This window comes from Lithobates pipiens, unplaced genomic scaffold (assembly GCF_037356315.1).
Source record: "Lithobates pipiens isolate NorthernLeopardFrog02 unplaced genomic scaffold, aLitPip1_a1.2 Scaffold_8, whole genome shotgun sequence".
Lineage (NCBI taxonomy): Eukaryota > Metazoa > Chordata > Amphibia > Anura > Ranidae > Lithobates > Lithobates pipiens.
In genome coordinates, this window is record NW_027507903.1 from 365,752,149 (window position 1) to 365,771,727 (window position 19,579).

Consider the following 19,579-nt stretch of genomic DNA (forward strand, 5'->3'; position numbering starts at 1 on the left):
TACAAAATAAGTTGGTAAATAGGTTGCCTCAGGACAATGAGTAATGGGAAGCAGAGTTCTAAACAGCAGTAAAACCCAACACAACTTATACTCCTTCCCCATTGTAGTCAAAACTAAAACAATAAAGATAAATGCATATAGAAAATTATATGTAATAAAACACTATATATTCCTTTTAAAAAGTCTTGTTTATATCGGTGGCAAACAAAATAATAGCGTTTTCTAATATATTTTGCTGAATTTATATTTTGTACACAGGTGATGTAAGGAATGATATTTACATTACTTTGCTGAGTGGAGATTTTGACAGAGCCACCCAAAGAAATGTGGAAGTGATCATGTGTGTCTGTGATGAAGATGGGAAAGTAATACCTGTAATTATTATTATTTTTTTTTCATAATACTAAAGCATTTTCAAATAATTTTAAATATAACTGGTTTACAATAATGAATACACAACTACATAATACAGGTAATTATATGTGATGTCCAGTATCAAAAGCCCTGTTTCATTTTAAGCTGCGGATTTGAGTATAACTTTCTTCTCTTGTAATTAGATTGTAATTGTTATTAGGGTGGAAGCATAAATAGGAAAAACAATAACTAATGTTGTAGCTAAGGTATACTTTATACGCGATATTGTGATGTAGAAGGTAGCCAAACATAGATATAGATTTAAACTAGAAGTATATAGTCAAACAGGAGCTAATGAAAAGATAATTGACTACTCTTTTCATTGAAAATTTTAATTGAATATTATGCAACACTTTTAGGGCTAGTTTACACAGTGTTGAAACTCTCCAGTCAAAACCCCTGTCACTAAATAAAATGGTTACCCTGTTTCCCCTAAAATAAGACCTAGCGTGATTGTCTGTGTTGGCTGCAATATAAGCCCTACCCCCCAAATAAGCCCTACCCTGTTTCCCCGAAAATAAGCCCTACCCTGGAAATAAGACCTACAAGGACTTTAACTAGGGCTTATTTGGGGGGTAGGGCTTATATTGCAGACATCACCGACAATCACGCTAGGTCTTATTTTAGGGGAAACAGGGTAGCTTACAGTCCTGTTTAACCTTGCTTTTACTTGGTGCTTCGGTGTGGCTTCAATGAGGCTTTTGTGGCGCTTCGTGTGGGTTCAATGAGGCTTCAGTGGGGCTTCAAGCGAGCTTTGCCACAGACTTCTATGGAGGCTTTGAAGACACTTTGAAGCACAACTAAAGCGACATGGGGTATAATTTTTGAAGCAAAGCAAAAGCAAAATGTAAAATACAAATGCTCTGTAAAGATAGCGTCTCTGGTGGAGATTAACCCATGCTAAACTTTGGTGATGGGCAAATCTGCATGTGTTCGATTTGACAAGGGTTTGGCAAATTTTTGTTAAAGTCCTCGGAACCCAAACTTAGCGGAGAATGGCATTGAAGTCAGTCTACGAGGGGGGAGGCCTTAAAGCTGTACGTGGTGTTACAGAGCTGTATGATTTAGCTTGCATACAGCAACATCCCAAGCTGATTAATTCATTATGTTGTCGCACAGCCACCTACAGGGTTTGTTTCAGAGCTGATCAGTCTCCAAGCCCAGGCCAATGATTCCTGGCCTGGACCTGCTAATCAGTTGTGATGAATGAAATCCTCCCCTGCATGTATAAGTGTAAACACAGACAGGGGAAGTGATATCATCTCCCCTCGTGGAACTTTTTTCCGAAAGGAGAGATGACATCCAAACGTGAGTTGCATCAACACTACACTGACACAGTACACATAGGCACATATTTCACCCCCCCCCGATCACAGCACAGGTTTATTTATTCTGACAGTAACAGTGTTTGCACCCACGATACGTAAAGCCGTGACTCCAGCACTGTAGGAGGTGATCAATCTTTTTTTTCACAGGCTGCATGAAAAAAAGAACATCACAATATATGCCCAACAAGGATCAGCAACGTACTGGTATGTTGCTGGAATTTGAGTGGTTATACCAGAATTATTCCTGCAGGTTTAGGTATCATCTTGGTATTGTTCTTTTCAGCCAGCAGTAGGCTTTCATGTAAAAGCAATCCCAGTGGCTAATTAGCCTCTAGACTGCTTTTACAAGCAGTGGGAGGGAACAACCGCCCCTCCTACCATCTTACATGGTTTTCTTGGGCTCTCCTGTCCCAACAGGGAACCCACAAATTCAGCCCGTGGTTCCGCCAGCTCACAATAGAGCTGATCGGAGACCAGAATGGCTCCAATAATCTCTATGGCCTAAAAAAACGGAAGCTATAAGCATTTCATGACTTGGGTTTCGCTGGATATAAACAGCACCATTGGGAAATTGGGAAAGCATTTTATCACACCGATTTTGTTGTGGTCAGATGCTGTGAGGGCAGAGGAGAGATCTAGGTTCTAATAGAACCACAATTTATTCAAAAAAGAGTACCTGTCACTACCTATTGCTATCCTATGAGATATTTACATTCCCTGCGATAACAATAAAACTTATAAAAAAATTTAAAATGATAGGAACAGTTTATAAATAAAATAAAAAAGCAAAATAAATAATAATAATAATAAAAAAGGAACCCTGCTCCCCCGTGAAATGGTGATTTCACTTCCGCATTGCCTATCACAGTTTTAGAGGCCAGATAGCACATAACCCCCACAAATGACCCATTCCATTTTGGAAAGCAGACACTTCAAGCTATTTGCTGAGAGGCATGTTGTGTCCATGGAATATTTAAAATTTTGCCACAAGTTTCAGGAATATTACAATATTTTTTATTTCTTTTTGTACAAAGTTGTCACTAAATGATATATTGTTCAAACATGGCATGATTATATGTGGAATTACACCCCAAAATACATTCTGCTGGTTTTCCTGAGTATGGCAATACCACATGTGTGAGACTTTTTGGGAGTCTAGCCACGTACAGAACCCCAAAAACCAAGCACCGCCTTTCAGGCTTTCTAAAGGTGTAAATTTGTGATTTTACTCCTCACTACCTATTACCGTTACGGAGGCCCTGAAATGTCCAGATAGCACATCCCCCCCCCAAATGACCCCATTTTGGAAAGTAGACACCCCAAGGTATTTGCTAAGAGTCATGGTGAGTATTTTATAGCTCTCATTTGTTTTTGAAAATGAAGAAAGAAAATACAATTTTTTTTTCTTTTTTCAATTTTCAAAACTTTTTAACAAAAAGTGAGATCTGAAAAATACTCAATATGCCTCTCAGCAAATAGCTTGTGGTGTCTACTTTCCAAAATTGGGTCATTTGGGGGGGGGGGGGTTGTGCTATCTGGACATTTCATGGCCTCCGAAACTCTGAGGCGGTGAGGAGTGAAATCAAAAATGTACGTCCTTAGAAAGCCTGAAGGCGGTGATTCGATTTTGGGGTTATACTGCCAAAAAGTTCCACATATGTGGTATCCCCATATGCAGTAGAAGCAGCAGAATGCATTTTGGGGTGCAATTCCACGTATAACCATGACATGTTTTAACAATATATCATTTAGTGACAACTTTGTGTAAAACAAACGAAAAAAAATTGTAATTTTTCCGAAACTTGTGGCAAAATATAAAACATTCCATGGACACAACATGCCTCTCAGAAAATAGCTTGGGTGTCTACTTTCCAAAATGGCGTCATTGGGGGGGGGGGGTTGTGATATCTTGGCATTTTAGGGCCTTTGAAACTGTGATAGGTAGTGAGGCGTGAAATCAAAAATTTACGCCCTTAGAAATCCTGAACACTGTGATTTTCGGGGTCCTGTAAATGGCTAGGCTCCCAAAAAGTCTTACACATGTGGCATTCCCATACTCAGGAGAAATAGCAGAATGTATTTTGGGGTATAATTCCACATATAACCATGGCATGTGTGAGCAATATATCATTTAGTGACAACTTTGTGTACTTTTTTTGTCATTTTTCAATCACTTAAAAAAATATTCAATGAGCTCAACATGCCTCTCAGCAATTTCCTTGGGGTGTCTACTTTCCAAAATGGGGGGGGGGGGGTTGTACTGCCCTGCCATTTTAGCACCTCAAGAAATGAGATAAACTAAAAGCTGCGTAAATTCCAGAAAATGTACCCTAGTTTGTAGATGCTATAACGCAGTGCCAAATTGTAAAAACTTGTAAAAAGTAATCGAGCAGCCAAATCTTCTGGGGCTGAAGTGGTTAAATTGGGATACTAGGCCAAAATGTACTAAAGGCAAAGAGTACAGGCAGGTGTTTTACTACAAGAATTAAAATATATATCTGGGTTAGTTGGGCTGATAACATCAAGGCAGCACCACATCCTCAACAAAGCAGCACCAAGATGTAACAGGTTGCAAATGAATTCAATAAGAGATGATGCAGCTCACAAAAGCCTTTTTATGTGTGGCAACACCACCCCCTGTAAGAAAAAACAGTTACCAGTTTATTTGAGCTGTGTTATATCTTTTTTAATCCATTTACAATCTATCTGTTACATCTCAGTGCTGCTTTGGTATTTCTTTACGTAATTCCTCATCTGAATAGAACTCCCCATATAACCTCTTGGATTGGGGATACATGTCATTTCTGTGACCCATTGTCAGTTCTGATGGTGCATGGCTGGAATTGGGACAGAATGCATGAGGGAAGCCACCCTACTACTGAGGGGTCTGTACTGGGGAGCCATTCCTACTACTGAGGGGTCTGTACTGGGGGGGGGGGCCTGCACTGGGGAGGGGGGTTGTGTGTACATAGGGGTCTGTACTGGGGGATAGAGAGGGTTTCTACTATTAAGGGGGTCTGTACTTTGAGGTGGGGAATGTGGGGTGTCTGTATTGACAGGTCTTTACTGGGGAGGAGGGGGGTGTTATCTGTATTGAAAGGAGGAGGGGGTGTTATCTGTATTGAAAGGTCTGAAATGGGGGGATTCTTTACTGAGGGGTCTGTACTGGGTCTATACGGAGTAGCTGGGCTGGGATGTGGGACTTAGCAGAGGGTTCTATGCTGGGGGGAGTCTTTACTGAGGGTTTTTTGCTGGGGGGAGCATCTGTACTGAGCCACCTGTGCTGTGGGGGGAGGTGTCAGTGTTCAGTCTGTACTGGGGGGGGGTCTGTCTGTACTGAGGGGTCTGTGCTGGGGGATCCATCTGTGCTGATGGATCGTTGCTGGGGAGGTTGGGCTGTGCTGGTGGTCTTTGTTGGGGGTTAGTCTGTGTTGGGGAGTGGGGGAATCTGTATTAAGGGGTTTGTACTGGGGGGTCCAACTGTAATGAGGGGTCTCTGTTGGGGAAGTCGGTCTGTATTGGATGGGAGTCTTTACTGGGGCATTTGTACTGGGGAATCTGTACTGAAGGAGGAGGTCATTTGTAGAGTGGCCTGTGCGTTAAGTACTCCCTCCCCCTGCACTATAAACATTAATTCTTCAAAACTGGAGAAGACCGAATTCAGAGCAGCTGTGCATGGCAACCAACCAGCTTCTAGCTTTCATCTTCAAAGCTAAACTGAACACGCTGAGGAAAGAAGATGATTGGCTGTCATGCACAGATGCTTCACAGTCTATCTCCTTCAATTTTTGATAAATTCCCCCCAGGATTTTGTTCTATGAAGTGCCTCAAGGATTATTTGGTCTCCAATTCTGTTTCACTGCCTGCCTTCAGTCACTTTCTCACCTCCAGCAACCTGTAATCCTCATCAGCATCAGCTTTTTAGGGTTTTTACTTCACAAGACCTTGTCTCATTTTGGGCCTGGTTGTTTTCCACTACAGTACTATAGTATGGTAACGCATCTTTTCAAAGACACACAGAGGACAGTCAAGCTGCAGTGGATGACTTCAGCCCATACTCCTCTATTGGTCCAAGTGATGATTTCTCTGTATCCCCAGAAGGAACAGATGCCTGTAACCTAGACACCGGGACCTTTGTTATTATAGGGTCATTCCCTTTGGAGTCTTCAATAGCTCACCTCTTTGCCTACAAGGTTGACAAGGATTCCCTACTGCTCCGCTGCATTGTAAGGACCTTACTTTTCATTGTCCCTGAGCATTTCTGGGCCCTGCTCCCAGTACTAACACTCTTGTGCCTCTTCCTGGCATCCCTGTTGTGGAACACTTAAGAGACCTTTCTTGAAGAGTATCAGTTTCCTAGATTTTTGTTATGTGTGCAAGCCAAAGGTCGTATCACCTGTAGTTCTCTTCTGGATATGAATACCCTTTTGGGTTTGTGGGAACTTTTCAGAATTACCTTTAACAGTTTCCCTTTCCCATGCACTCTTGCAGCCCTATATTGTTCTCCTCCTCAGAGCTCTGGAATCTGAAATTTAAACAAGGCTGATCTCATTTGATCAATAAGTCCTGGATGCTATTTGTTGGAAAATGGCCAGAGTGGGGATTCTAGGAGAACTCTCCTCTTGTTGATTCAAATTCTACAGGACAATTTTCAATCTACTGGGAAATCCCCCTGTTGGTCTGTCTATCGATCTGACCTTCACTGTACTTCATCTGGAAGCCAAAAAATCTTTACCTCCAGAAAGCTTTGTGATCTCCTTCTGTAACAGACTGGGTGACTTACTCCTTACACTAGACAGTATTAATTGTGCTATCTGTGACCACACTTTTCTAGAGCCTTTGAGAACACTGCTTCTGATTATGCTGCTAATGATTCCCCTAAGGTCTAATTGGATAGATCCTGAAGCCTTCATAGAACTTTATTACTAGACCATAGATCCACTTTTGTGACTGAGCTGCATTTTTTTAAGGATGTTTCCTTAAATTCCTTTTTCCTTCCAATTCATGTGTATATACCTAATGCTAGTGTTAGGGGTTTTCTACTTCTCATTCTTTGGTGTAGGGTTCTTGTATTTACTGGGGTAAGTTGAATGATTCTCATCCTTCTGGCCCTGCTGTTTTTTTACAAAACTTTGCATTACCATTATGCTCATATCTGCTTACCCTTTTATACAGGTTTTGTTGATCACCCCACTCTATAAATAAAATAGGTTCAAGGTTAACACCTTCAGTTTTTTGCAGCTTAAGTGTTTACTTTCCCTTCGCTCAATTTTGAATTTAGGCTTTGAATGCTCTCACATCCATGGATATCTTTCTTAAAGATAAACTTTCATAAAAATTACAAGGACAGCTTTACAAATGCTCGAAAATGGGCATCAACAGATAAATATAGATAATTGCAGACTTTTTATTCTTTGCATACCTTATCTACTTTTCATCACCATTCCCAAAATGGCCATTTTTATTAAGGACAAATAATCCATCTCCCTTTACTTCTTGGAGCCCTGCCTAGAACTCTAGATCTGCCTCCTGGAACATGTGACAGGAACTTGCCAGGATGCATTTGTCATCAGTGCCTCACTGAACCTGGAAGTGGAAAGATAGGATTTTTATACTCACCGTAAAATCCTTTTCTCTGAAGTTCATTGAAGCAGCTCAATGAACAGCAGCTCATCTTGACCTTAGGGTTATATCACCCCTTTAGGAGAGGACTAAGCAGAAATTGTTAAAAATGGCAACACTTGCACAGTACCGCCCAGGGGATGGTCCTACTGGCTATAACCTTTCACACTGCATCCAAAGGCTCAGTTCTTGCGGCCGAAGCAAGCATCTGAAGATGCGCTCACATCAACCTTGTAGAATTTAGTGAAGTGTGAACGGACGACCAGGTCGCCGATTTACACACCTGGGAAATGGATGCTTGATGTCGGAAAGCCCAAGAGGCGCCAATTGCCCTAGTAGAATGGACCGTCCCATTATTGCTTAAGCCTGAACTACAATCTGTCTGATCCACCGGGAGATGGTGGCCGATGAAACCGCCAGTCCCTTCTTCAGACCATCCACGGATACAAACAGCGAATCCGACCTCCGAAAAGGAGCCGTAGCAGACAGATACACTCGCAGAGCCTGGACCATGTCCAAGAAATGCAAAGCCACCGCTTTGGGGTGTGATGGCTGAGGACATAAGGACAGAAGCACAATGTCCTCAATTAGATGAAAGGCTGAAACAACCTTTGGAAGAAAATGAAGGCTGCGGACGCAGCACCACCTTATCCTTATGGAGGATCAAGTAGGGCGCCAACTCAGAAATGCTCCTGGCAGATGTAATGGCCACTAGAAAGACTACTTTCTGAGAGAGTGTCAATAAGGGAATCTCCCTAATGTTTTGAAACTGCGGTTTCTGAAGCACCGAGAGCACCAGATTCAAATCCCACGGAGGTAGCGGTGGTCGAACTGGAGGGGCCCCATGTCGAACCCCCTGAACAAATGTACTCACCAATGAATGAGTCGCCAAGGGATGCTGAAAAAAGACAGCCAAAGCTGATATCTGCCCCCTAATGGTGCTTAATGCAAACAGCAGGATCCTGGAAACTGAATATGTATGTGGACGCCACCCCATCTCCTCACACATGGAGATGTAGGTCTTCTACGTACAATGATAAATCTTCTGAGAAGATGACTTCCGTTCCCTCAACATAGTGGATATTACCGAATCCAACAGACCTCGGTTCCTTAGCACCTGGCTTCAACAGCCATGTCGTTAAAGCCAGTGACGGTAAAGCAGGATGAAGTATTGGACCTTGAGACAGAAGGTCCCCTTGCATCGGAAGTCACCAAGGAACATCCGCCACCATTCGTACTATGTTGGCGTACCACAGACGACGAGGCCAATCTGGGGCAATCAGAATTACCAGAATGCCCTCAGCCTCCACTCTGCAAAGCAGATGTGGTAGAAGTTTGAGTGGGGGAAAAGCATAAATCAGTCGATAATGCCCCCATGGAGCCACCAACGCGTCCGCCCAGGGATCTTTTGACCTGGCCACAAACCTCTGTACCCTCTGATTGAGTCGAGGAGCCAGTAGATCCACATCTGGTGTGCCCCACTTTAGGCAAAGGAGCCGAAATTCATCCGGGTGTAGTGACCATTCCCCTTGGTCCAGCATCTGACGACTTAGCTAGTCCGCTTGCCAATTTTCTACGCCCGGAATGTACACGGCCAACAGAGCCGGCACGCACCGCTCTGCCCACCACAGGATGTGGGTGACCTCCAGTGCTGCAGCCAAGCTCCTTGTTATTCCTTGATGGTTGACATACACCACCGCCGTGGCATTGTTCGACTGGATCCTGACGAGATGCCCCTGCAGCCTCTGTGACCATGTGGAGAGGCACCGCCTGATTGCCTGAAGTTCCAGCATGTTGATCGGCAGGCAGGATTCTTCCTGGATCCACTGACCCTGGGCTGACTGTACGCCCCAAACCCCCCCCCCCCAACCAGTTAGGCTAGCGTCCTTTGTGATCACCGTCCAATGAAGAGGAAGGAATGACTTCCTGGACCGAAGAGCTGGTGCCCTCAGCCTCCAGAGCAGGGAGTCCCTGACTAGTTGGCCCACTCGAATTTGACAATCCAGGGACAACAGAGATTTTTCCCATCTTGACAGGATCTCCTTTTGCAAGACTCGAGTGTGGAATTGAGCATACGGTACCACCTCGAAAGTGGCTACCATGAGACCCAGGACTCGCATGCAAAAATGCAGCGACCACCTGCTGGACATCAACAACTGCACCGCAGCTTGAAGAGTCTGCAGCTTGTCTGAAGGAGGAAAGACTTTTGCCTCTGAGGAGTCCAGAAGCAGGCCCAGGTACTCCAGGTGTTGAGTTGGCACCAACACTGACTTCTGTAGGTTCAGTACCCAACCAAACTCCCAAAGAGTTTGCATGGTGATTGGCACATCCTCCCTCAATTCTGAGGGGGAAGCTGCCCTCAGAAGGAGGTTATCCAGATATCCCATAATTGCGATCCCTCGCTGCCTTAGCAAAGCCAAAATTGGGGCTAGCACCTTAGTGAAGACCCTCGGTGCCGATGCCAGGCCAAAAGGGAGAGCTACAAATTGGTAGTACTCGTCCCTGACCGCAAATCGCAGAAACTTCTGATGCTTGATGCATATGGGGACATGCAAGTATGTGCCCTTGATGTCCAGGGATGACAGAAAATCCCCCTGATAAAGTGCAGTAACCACTGAGCGAACTAATTCCATCCTGAACCTTTGTACTTTCACAAAGCTGTTGAGGGCTTTGAGGTCCAGGACCAGATGGACCCCTTCCTTCTTTGGGACTACAAACAGATTGGAGTAGAATCCCTGAAACCTTTCATACAGGTACTATCACCACCCACAGCAGCAGGTTCTGTACTGCCCCAAACAGGGCCTCCTGACAAGAAGATGATGAAGTAGATGAAGGTTGGAGGGAAAAAATCTGTTTAGGGACAAGAAAGAAACTCTATCTTGTACCCTGAGGAAACCAGTTCGCAGACCCACTGGTCGGAAAGTAGGGAGGTCCACCGGGCTGCAAACTCCCGAAGACGACCTGCCACCTGAGAGTCGGGCAGGGGCAAACCTTTATGTGGTAACAGATTTTCTCGCAGGCTTGTTTGGCTTGTGAAACCAGGGACGTCCCTGAGCAGGCACTCTGTCGGACTGGGAACTCTTACCTGCCAACCCAGGCGGACGAAAAATCTGCTTCTGAAAAGGAGGGCCCTTGCCTGCAGTGTGGTTCCTTCCCTTTTCTGGACTGTGGGAGTAACATACTCTTACCCCCAGTAACATTCTTAATAATGTCATCCAACGAGGCTCCAAATAGCCTCTCTCCCTGAAAGAGCAAGTCCGCCAGTGCTTTCTTAGATGCCTGGTCCGCAGACCAGCATTTCAGCCAAATCAGGTGACGTAGCACTACTGCTGATACTGAGGCTCTATAGAGCAAGGGGGCCGTATCTAAGGCCGCTTCACAGACATACTAAAGGCCCTGCACCAACTGGTCCCAGCTCCATGCAGACCGGGGAAGCCTGTTGTTTCTTCAATTCACGGTGCAATAATTTAGCCCATTCAGTAAACGTCTGCGACACCAGGATCATGGCTAAAACTGGCGCAATGCTGACCCCATCACGGTAAACATGGACCAGGCAACTGTCTCGGCCCCTCTGTCGGCAGGGACCTTGAAAGCAGGAGTACCTTCCACCGGAATTTTGGTTACCTTATTTAACCTGGCTACAGGGGGTCAAGAATTGGAGGAGATGTCCATTTTTTCAGGAGATTCTCCTCAAAGGGGTAATGCACCAGCATTTCCTTCGGGACTGAACAGGGCCGGCTTGTGGGACCCAAAAGGGACCGACACTTCTGTAGATGCCCCCACCATATCCTCAATTTTTAGAGTATCTAAATCAGTCTGAGTCTGAATAGGAGCTTTCCCCAGAAGATGGTGGGAAGAGGGGGCGTTTTTTACCTCCCTTGCACCTGCACGCCACTTCCACCCTGGCAACAAAGGTCTCCAGGATAGTCGACAGAGCGTCCATAGGCACCGCAGATGCAGAGGAACCATTTGCAATAACAGGGATGTCTGGGGAAGAAGCACCAGCTTCTGATGCTATGCTGACCCACACTTGCCTGTCACCATGTGGGGACCTAAGGCAAGTCACAAAAAAGTCCACCCTCCTAGCTTCCACAGACTGAGGGGCCCCCCCGCAAAACTCACCACCATGACCCAGGAACTGCGCTGTGATGCTGCTGTCTGCTCTCCCCTGTGTCATCCACAAAGTGTCTGTGTGGAAAGCATGTTGTTCTAGAAGGAAACAAGCACACAGTGCTAGAGGCAAAATTACCTGAGCCTGCTAGAAAATGGCTGCTGGCTGCCTCAGCAAGAACGTCTGAGGGCTCCAAGAAAATGGCCACCTGTTTTTAACACTTTCTGCCTTGTTCTGTCCTAAATGGGCGATATAATCCTAAGGTCAAGAAGAGCTGCTGTGTCCATCAATGAACCATAGAGAAAATAGTAATTGTAAGTAAAAGCAAAATTATTTTTACTAATGAATGTAATATAATTTCAAATCAGCATGCAGAGTTGCACACTGATTTTGATATTTAGCAAAACAGGGAAGGCCTTCTTTAGGAGATTAGGTATTTATCAGATAAAAATCTTTCTCTAGCTGAAATTATGGATTAGGAATGTTCAATTTAAGTCTTCAGCTGTTGTCTGGGTTGTTATTCCTCTGAACATTTTCTGTTTGTCCAAGCTTCCCTTTCCTGAAGTAAAGATATACTAGCCTTAATCCTTTCCTGCAGTTGTCCAAACAGTTTTTTTTTCACTATGGGATATAGTATGTCTATTCAATTTTCCCCTTAAAGATTTGTTTTCCATTTGCTAATTGGGGCCCATAGTTCCTTCATGTAGCAGTTTCTTTCCTCTTGGTGGTGATTAGCTCTCTTTGTATGGAACACCAAGCTGATGCTTGGTGCCCTCCCATTAGGCATGGCAATTTCCGTATTGGTTGGTCCTTCTTTATCTAGCCCTCATTTAAGTACTGATTCCTTCAGATACTCTTGTAGTATGATCACCACATCTGTTGGATTATATAGTGGTTATAGCCCATCGGTTGAACTGCCTTCAGGCGCCCCCTCCGTTTAGGAATTTTCCACAATTTCCGTGCCCTTCAATGAATGATAAAGAAAATAGGATCTTTGTACTTACCAAAAAATGTTTCTTAAAGTTATGCCCCGTCTGTTATTGGCTGCTCATAAATCTGAAGCATGGTGGAAAATGGGCAGGTGAATTTTTTTTGGCTGAACAGTGACTGCAGCCAAACAGGTGTATTCAATGTTTGAGTTGTCTGAGAGCTGCAGGAGTAGCGGCTGTCAGAAAAAAATAGCTAGCAGGGGAGATTCCTCCATCCATGCTGTTTAGGGGGAATACTTTGATTTGTTTAGTTCAGGCCATCGGACGTAACAAGAGAAATCTTAATATGCATGACTAGCCTTAGGTACCTATAGACAAGCACAAAGAGCTAAAGTTTATGAATGTTCAACCATTGTACACGAGTGTTTGGAAAGCTTATGAGTTTGTTTTTGGATTACATAATTAACGAGACAGCAATTAACTGTTATTTTTATTCCAAGTAATAATATTTTGTTGTTACTTTTCTTTTGATCAGAATGCAATCTGCATGGGAGCAGGCGACAAGCCAGTCAGTGAATATAGATCTGTGCTCTATTATCAGATCAAACAGCCACGCTGGATGGAAACCATAAAGGTATTTGAGGGGGGTGGGGTGGACAAGAAAAATTATAAAAAAAAATTACATCCCCTTAAATAAACCAATGACAGAGGGCAGCTATGTGATGGTTGCACAGCAATTCTGTTATCGTACCTATGTGGAATATTATGAAAATTTTTACAATTGCCAAACAATGGGCCAGCTATGTATAGGAAAACAAAGGTGGCCACAAGCATGTATCATTTATTAAAAGCATAAAAGCATAAAAAGCACACATACAGTACATGTGGATAAACAAAGTGCTGTGTAACTGTGAAGATGATGAAGAAGCTATGATGAGTGCAGCACAAAACAGCTGTCATGCACAGACTCTGAGACCACCAGAGGGGCTTCTTTTTCAAGTATATTATATATATACTAGCTAACTGACACTTTGCTACAATGTAAAGTAGTGAGTGTATAACTTCTATAACAGTGTAAATTTGCACACAGCTATTAATGTCTAAACCGCTGGCAACAAAAGTGAGTACAAAAATGTCCAAATTAGGCCCAAAGTGTCAACATTTTGTGTGGCCACCATTATTTTCCAGCACTGCCTTAACCATCTTGGGCATGGAATTCACCAGAGCTTCACAGGTTGCCACTGGAGTTCTCTTCCACTCCTCCATGATGACATCACAGAGCTGGTGGATATTAGAGAGCTTACGCTCCTCCACCTTCCCTTTGAGGATGCCCCACAGATGCTCAATAGGGTTTAGGTCTGGAGACATGCTTGGCCAGTCAATCACCTTTACCCTCAGCTTCTTTAGCAAGGCAGTGATTGTCTTGGAGGTGTGTTTGGGGTCATTATCATATTGGGATACTGCCCTCTGGCCCAGACTCCGAAGGGAGGGAATCATGCTCTGCTTCAGTATGTCACAGTACATGTTGGCATTCGTGGTTCCCTCAATGAACTGTAGCTCCCCAGTGCTGCCAGCAGTCATGCAGCCCCAGACCATGACACTCCCACCACCATGCTTGATTGTAGGCAAGACACACTTGTCTTTGTACTCCTCACCTGGTTGCCGCCACACATGCTTGACACCATCTGAACCAAATAAGTTTATTATCTTGCTCTCATCAGACCACAGGACATGATTCCAGTAATCCATGTCTTTAGTCTGCTTGCCTTCAGCAAACTGTTTGCAGGCTTTCTTGTGCATCATCTTTAGAAGACGTTTCCTTCTGGGATGACAGCCACGCAGACCAATTTGATGCAGTGTGCGGCATATGGTCTGAACACTGACAGGCTGACCCTCCACCCCTTCCACCTCTGCAGCATTCATACATCTAGTTCCCAAAGACAACCTCTGGATATGACACTGAGCACCTACATTTAACATCTTTAGTCAACTATGGTGAGGCCTGTTCTGAGTGGAACCTGTCCTGTTAAACTGCTGTATGGTCTTGGCCACCGTGCTGCAGCTCAGTTTCAGGGACTTGGCAATCTTCTTATAGCCTAGGCCATATTTATGTAGAGCAGCAATTCATTTTTTCAGATCCTCAAAGAGTTCTTTGCCATGAGGTGCCAGGTTGAACAGCCAGTGACCAGTATGAGAGAGTGCGAGTGATAACACCAAATTTAACACACCTGCTCCCTATTCACTCCTGAGACCTTGTAACACTTCCAAGTCATATGACACCAGGGAGGAAAAATGGCTAATTGGACACAATTTGGATGTTTTCACTTAGGGGTGTACTCACTTTTGTTGCCAGTGGTTTAGACAGTAATGGCTGTGTGTTGAGTTATTTTGAGGGGACAGCAAATTTACACTGTCATACAATCTGTACACTCACTACTTTACATTGTAGCAAAGTGTAATTTTGTGACATGAAAAGTGCATGACAGCAGTTTTGTGCCAGCCTGCTGCGCTGCTCATAGCTTCTTCACAGTTACACAACACTTTGTTTATCCACATGTAAAAGTGCTTTTATGCTTTTAATAAATGATACATGCTCGTATTGATGTTTGCGCTATGGCCACCTTTGTTTTCCCTATGTCATTGAGGATTCCCAGATCTGATGAGTCCTGCTGCACCACAATCTGAACCCTCATCCACCAATCCCCACTCACATCCTTTCCTGTGACACATTCTGTATTGACTTTTGCTAAGGCTGCTGATTAATGAATCCCATCCTGATCCATCCCACTGGAATCAAGACTCCATAGGTGTCCTGGTTTTGATTTGATGAGCCAGAGCGCAAAAAGACAGCAGGAGTACGGTGCATCTCCATTCACTGCATAGAGAGCCAGTCACAATCTCCTGCTATGCAATGTGGATGTGGGTAAACCTGCATCCAATTCACAATAGTGTGAACCCAACCTCAAACAAACTATCACTGACCTCAGTACCTGAATGTACTGGGAAGAAATGTATCCTTATAAATCACAACGGAGACTCTGAAGTCAGACATTAGCCAATTTCTTTCATCTTGTGCAGTCACAAAGTTCATCAGGTTTATTTTCTCTTTTAAATCTGGTTAAACCAAAAGGAAAACTAAATAAATAGAAGCCATCCAAATACAGAACCCTATATCCACAGTTGCTTCAGAAGAAAGCATACAAAAAGAAAAAAATATATAAAGCAGTGTGCTACAGCAGGGGAAAAAAAGTCCTTCCTGATCCCTGAAGGCAATCAGATATTTCCTGGATTAACAGTCTCTACTGTTACTATCTATAAATGTTAATATCCAATTATATTTTGTGCATTTAGGGATGCATGTACCTATTTTTTTAAAAACAATCTACTGAGCTGGCTAGAACTAGTTCCCGGGGTAGTCTATTCCACATTTTCTTAGCTCTTTATAAAAACCATATGAGTGTCTGCATGCTGCATTAGAAAGAAGATGTATGCCTCATTTTCTCACAATGCACATCAACAAAGCACATGGATGACACTATCGACTGGGCAATTATCACAAGGCATAGGTGTGAAGCCAACCTCTAGATTTTCTGTGCAAGGTGCTTATTTCGCAAGAAGGCACAATTTAAAATGGTATAAATATTTATTTATTTATTAACCCAATACAGTTTTACCTTTTTAATTCAGTAAGAATTGTGTTATATTGTGTTTGTGTGTGTTAATAATTATTTTAGAGGATTATTTTATATAGAATATTGTTTTAATAACCATTTGCACATTTCCCCTGCTTTCAGAAAATATATTGTATGGGGATATTTAAAAAAAATGTCAAATATGTAGTTAAAAAATTGTGAAACATGATAAAAAAGTAAAAAATATCAAAAATGATCTGACCATGAGGTTAAGTTGGGAGTAAGACTTGGCAGTGAAAGTATAAAATAATACTTTTGCCCCCTGTCCCTAGCATCACATCAGTGCCATGTGGTGCTGTTTTTTTTTTATAAACAAGGTTCCTAATTTTATATTTTTATACTATTATTAAACATTTACTTAGATTTATACTTTTTATATGTATACATCTCTTAAAACGAATCTCATCCAAAAGGTTGCAGTCCCAATTGAAGAAATGCAGCGAATACACCTCCGCTTTATGTTAAGACACCGATCATCTCAAGAATGTGAGTAACAATTTATTGTTTACAAATATCATACTAAAATAATTTTTAACCTTTATACCAGTGTTTTGTGTCATTGTAGCCAAAGACAAAGGAGAAAGAAACTTTGCCATGGCATATGTAAAGCTTATGAAAGATGATGGTACAACTCTGCATGATGGAGTCCATGAATTAGTGGTAATAAAGGTACAGTATTGACACCAATATGTGCTTAATATTGCCAAGAGGATGGTAATTTACATTTACTGTTTAAATTTTGCTTGCTTTACAAAAAAAAAAAAATTAAAGCTGTTTTCACACTTATTTTTTTCTTTGTGGTGGCAAAATCTGCAAATGACTGCCAATTTACTTGCTTTCTATTCAACATCACTGCTGAGCTCCAGTTCAAATTTTAGTTGAGCAGTGCTTCTTCTGTGTTCTGCTTCTATCATATTTAGCATTTATTTAGGTTCTCTTATGGAAAGTTGCACTCTAAGGATTTAGAATTCTCAATATTTCTGCATATATATTACTTGAAAATGTATCTGTTTTTCAAGTCCTTAAACTACATAATCAAAACCTAGTTAAAAATGAGTCAAAGGAAAGTGATTGAAAATTACATATTCGTGTAGTAAAATATGTGAACCTTTAGGATTGTCAATTTATGTGAATTAGGGAACCACCTTTTTAAAAGAACAGAAATCTGGGTCTTCACTATGAGAATATGACAAACGCAGGTTTGTGGAACTGTGTCGTGGTTTGAACAAAGGAGGTATCTGAGAACCTCCAAAAACAGGCATTGATACTCTCAGTGCTGCAAAATGTAGTTAAGATGGTACTCATCCACTGTCCTGCAGATTGTGTACAAATGCAGGCAGTTCAACATTATTGATACTTTCCTCAGGAGCTTTTGACCAACAAAGATCACATCAAGAGCAAGGATAGTCTTACTCAAAGTGATGTCAAAGAACTCCAGGCTAATGTCTAAGGCAGGGGTCTCAAACTGGTGGCCCTCTAGATGCTGCAGAACTACAAGTCTCATAACGCATTGCAAGGATGACAGTTGCAAGCATGACTCCCACAGGCAGAAGCACGATGGGACTTTTAGTTCCACGATAGTTGGAGGGCCGCCAATTTGAGACCCCTGGTCTAAGGAATTAGAGGCAAATGGTAATTTTTATTAATCTATCAACATTAGTGTGCATAGCATTATTGCAAGGAGAAAGCCACTACTGTCCAAAAAAGTACATTGCTGTCTGTGTACAATTTCATAAAGACTACTAAAAAAAATTACTTGAAAAAAAAAAATGTTAAAAAGGCAAACACCGCATTCCACCATACATGGTGGTGGTGGTGGTATCATGCTTTGCCGCCCACATGCTATCTTGCTATCATTGATGAAAATATGAATTCTAAACGGTACCAGCAAATTCTGAGAGGACACTTCAGGGTGTCCATCCATGCCAAACTGAAAATGAAGAGAAAGTGTATCATTCACTACCAAAAAATGGTTGACGCAATAGTTTATGTTTATAACGACTAAGTCAAAGTGCTGACATCTTAGTCCTATAGAAACATTATGGAAAGTCTTGAAGTGCTCAGTTCATGTGAGGAAGCTCACCAACATATCTGAGTTGAAGCTGTTCTGTAAAAAGGAATGGGCTACAGTTTCCCGCCATTGTGAAGGACTGATCAAAAGTTACCAGAAACTTTAAGTTGGACTTTTGAAATAAAAGGTAATAAACGCTTACATAAAACTTGTGCCTAGTTGCCACGGTCTGGGATCAGGCTCAGAGGCTAGTAGCTACAGCAGTAGAAAGGTTCACTCAGTAGTAAGCTGGAGGAATGCAAAAGCAGATTCCCCTAGTAGATGATGTGGGTTTCACTGCATGATAATGCCAGGTTGCAGCCCTGTGGATTGCCCCAGCAGGAAGAGAACAAGCAGAGATCAGGAAGCAAATTAAGCAGATAGGGAACAAGCAGTCTGTAGTTGAAAGACAAGTCAAAAGGTCAGTAATGTGTAGTAGCTGTATGGGATCAGGCATAAGCTAAGTTGATGAACAAGCCAAAAGGTCAGTAACACGTTTTATGGGATACATAATAGCACATTTTGACATAACACTGTAGGGGGCTATTAGAATAAAAGTGGCAGACTTTACTACAATCATGTACAGGAACTTGGAATAATTTTCTTCTGTAAATACAATAAATTAAAATAGAACTCTAGTCAGAAAATTAGGTCCTGCTAGATCACTTCAGACTGACCTTTTTTGCATGTACAGCTATCTAAAACATTAAAACGTAGTGCCTATACTGTTTAAAATCCAGTAATACTGGATCCAGCTCATACTGCTCTGCACATATTCAGTTGCTCTCCATTTTGGGCATTGTGCCGAAAATTAGAGCCACTAGAGGTTAATATGCTGACAGCCTAAAGATTTATCGATTCTCAGGGGCTTCAGCAAAATGACAGCCTTCGGCGAGAAGAAACAGGACCAATGCTGGAGGCAATTTACAGCACACACTAATTTTGTTAGCATAATTATTAATGTGGTATGTATGTTCTTTGCTAAAGAACATTATTTTTTATCAAGTTGTTATGGTTAAAGTTCTGCTTTAACCCCCCTGACGGTATTCCCGAGTCTGACTCGGGGTGGATTTTTCATACCAAAAGCGGTATCCCCGAGCCAGACTCGGGACTGCATCGCTGGATCCAGGAGGAGGTTTACTTACCTTCTCCCTCGGATCCAGCGTTGTATCCCCGCTGTACGAGCGAGCCGTGTCTCGCTCGATGCATCACATCGCCGATCTCCGTGCCCTGCGAGCGTTGCGACGCACGGGCACGGAGATCGGCGCCAAATTCAAAAAGTGAAACAAACAGTAAACATACAGTATAATGTAATCTTACAGATTACATTGCTGTATGTAAATATTTCACATCCCCGTTGTCCCTAGTGGTCTGCCCGGTGTCCTGCATGCAGTTTTATATAATAAAAACTGTTCTTTATGCCAGGAAACTGG

The 19,579-nt window shown here is 42.7% G+C and overlaps 1 protein-coding gene across 2 annotated transcripts in view; it reads left to right on the plus strand.

The window, feature by feature from the left end:
* The window catches only part of DOCK2 (dedicator of cytokinesis 2), a 513,334-nt gene that overhangs the window by 100,201 nt on the left and 393,554 nt on the right, over positions 1 to 19,579 (plus strand). For both annotated transcript variants that reach the window (XM_077473501.1, XM_077473502.1), the window contains exons 14-17: positions 259 to 374; positions 12,940 to 13,038; positions 16,510 to 16,582; positions 16,662 to 16,765. In XM_077473501.1, the coding sequence (XP_077329627.1) occupies positions 259 to 374; positions 12,940 to 13,038; positions 16,510 to 16,582; positions 16,662 to 16,765 (392 nt within the window). The remainder of the gene's footprint in view (positions 1 to 258; positions 375 to 12,939; positions 13,039 to 16,509; positions 16,583 to 16,661; positions 16,766 to 19,579) is intronic.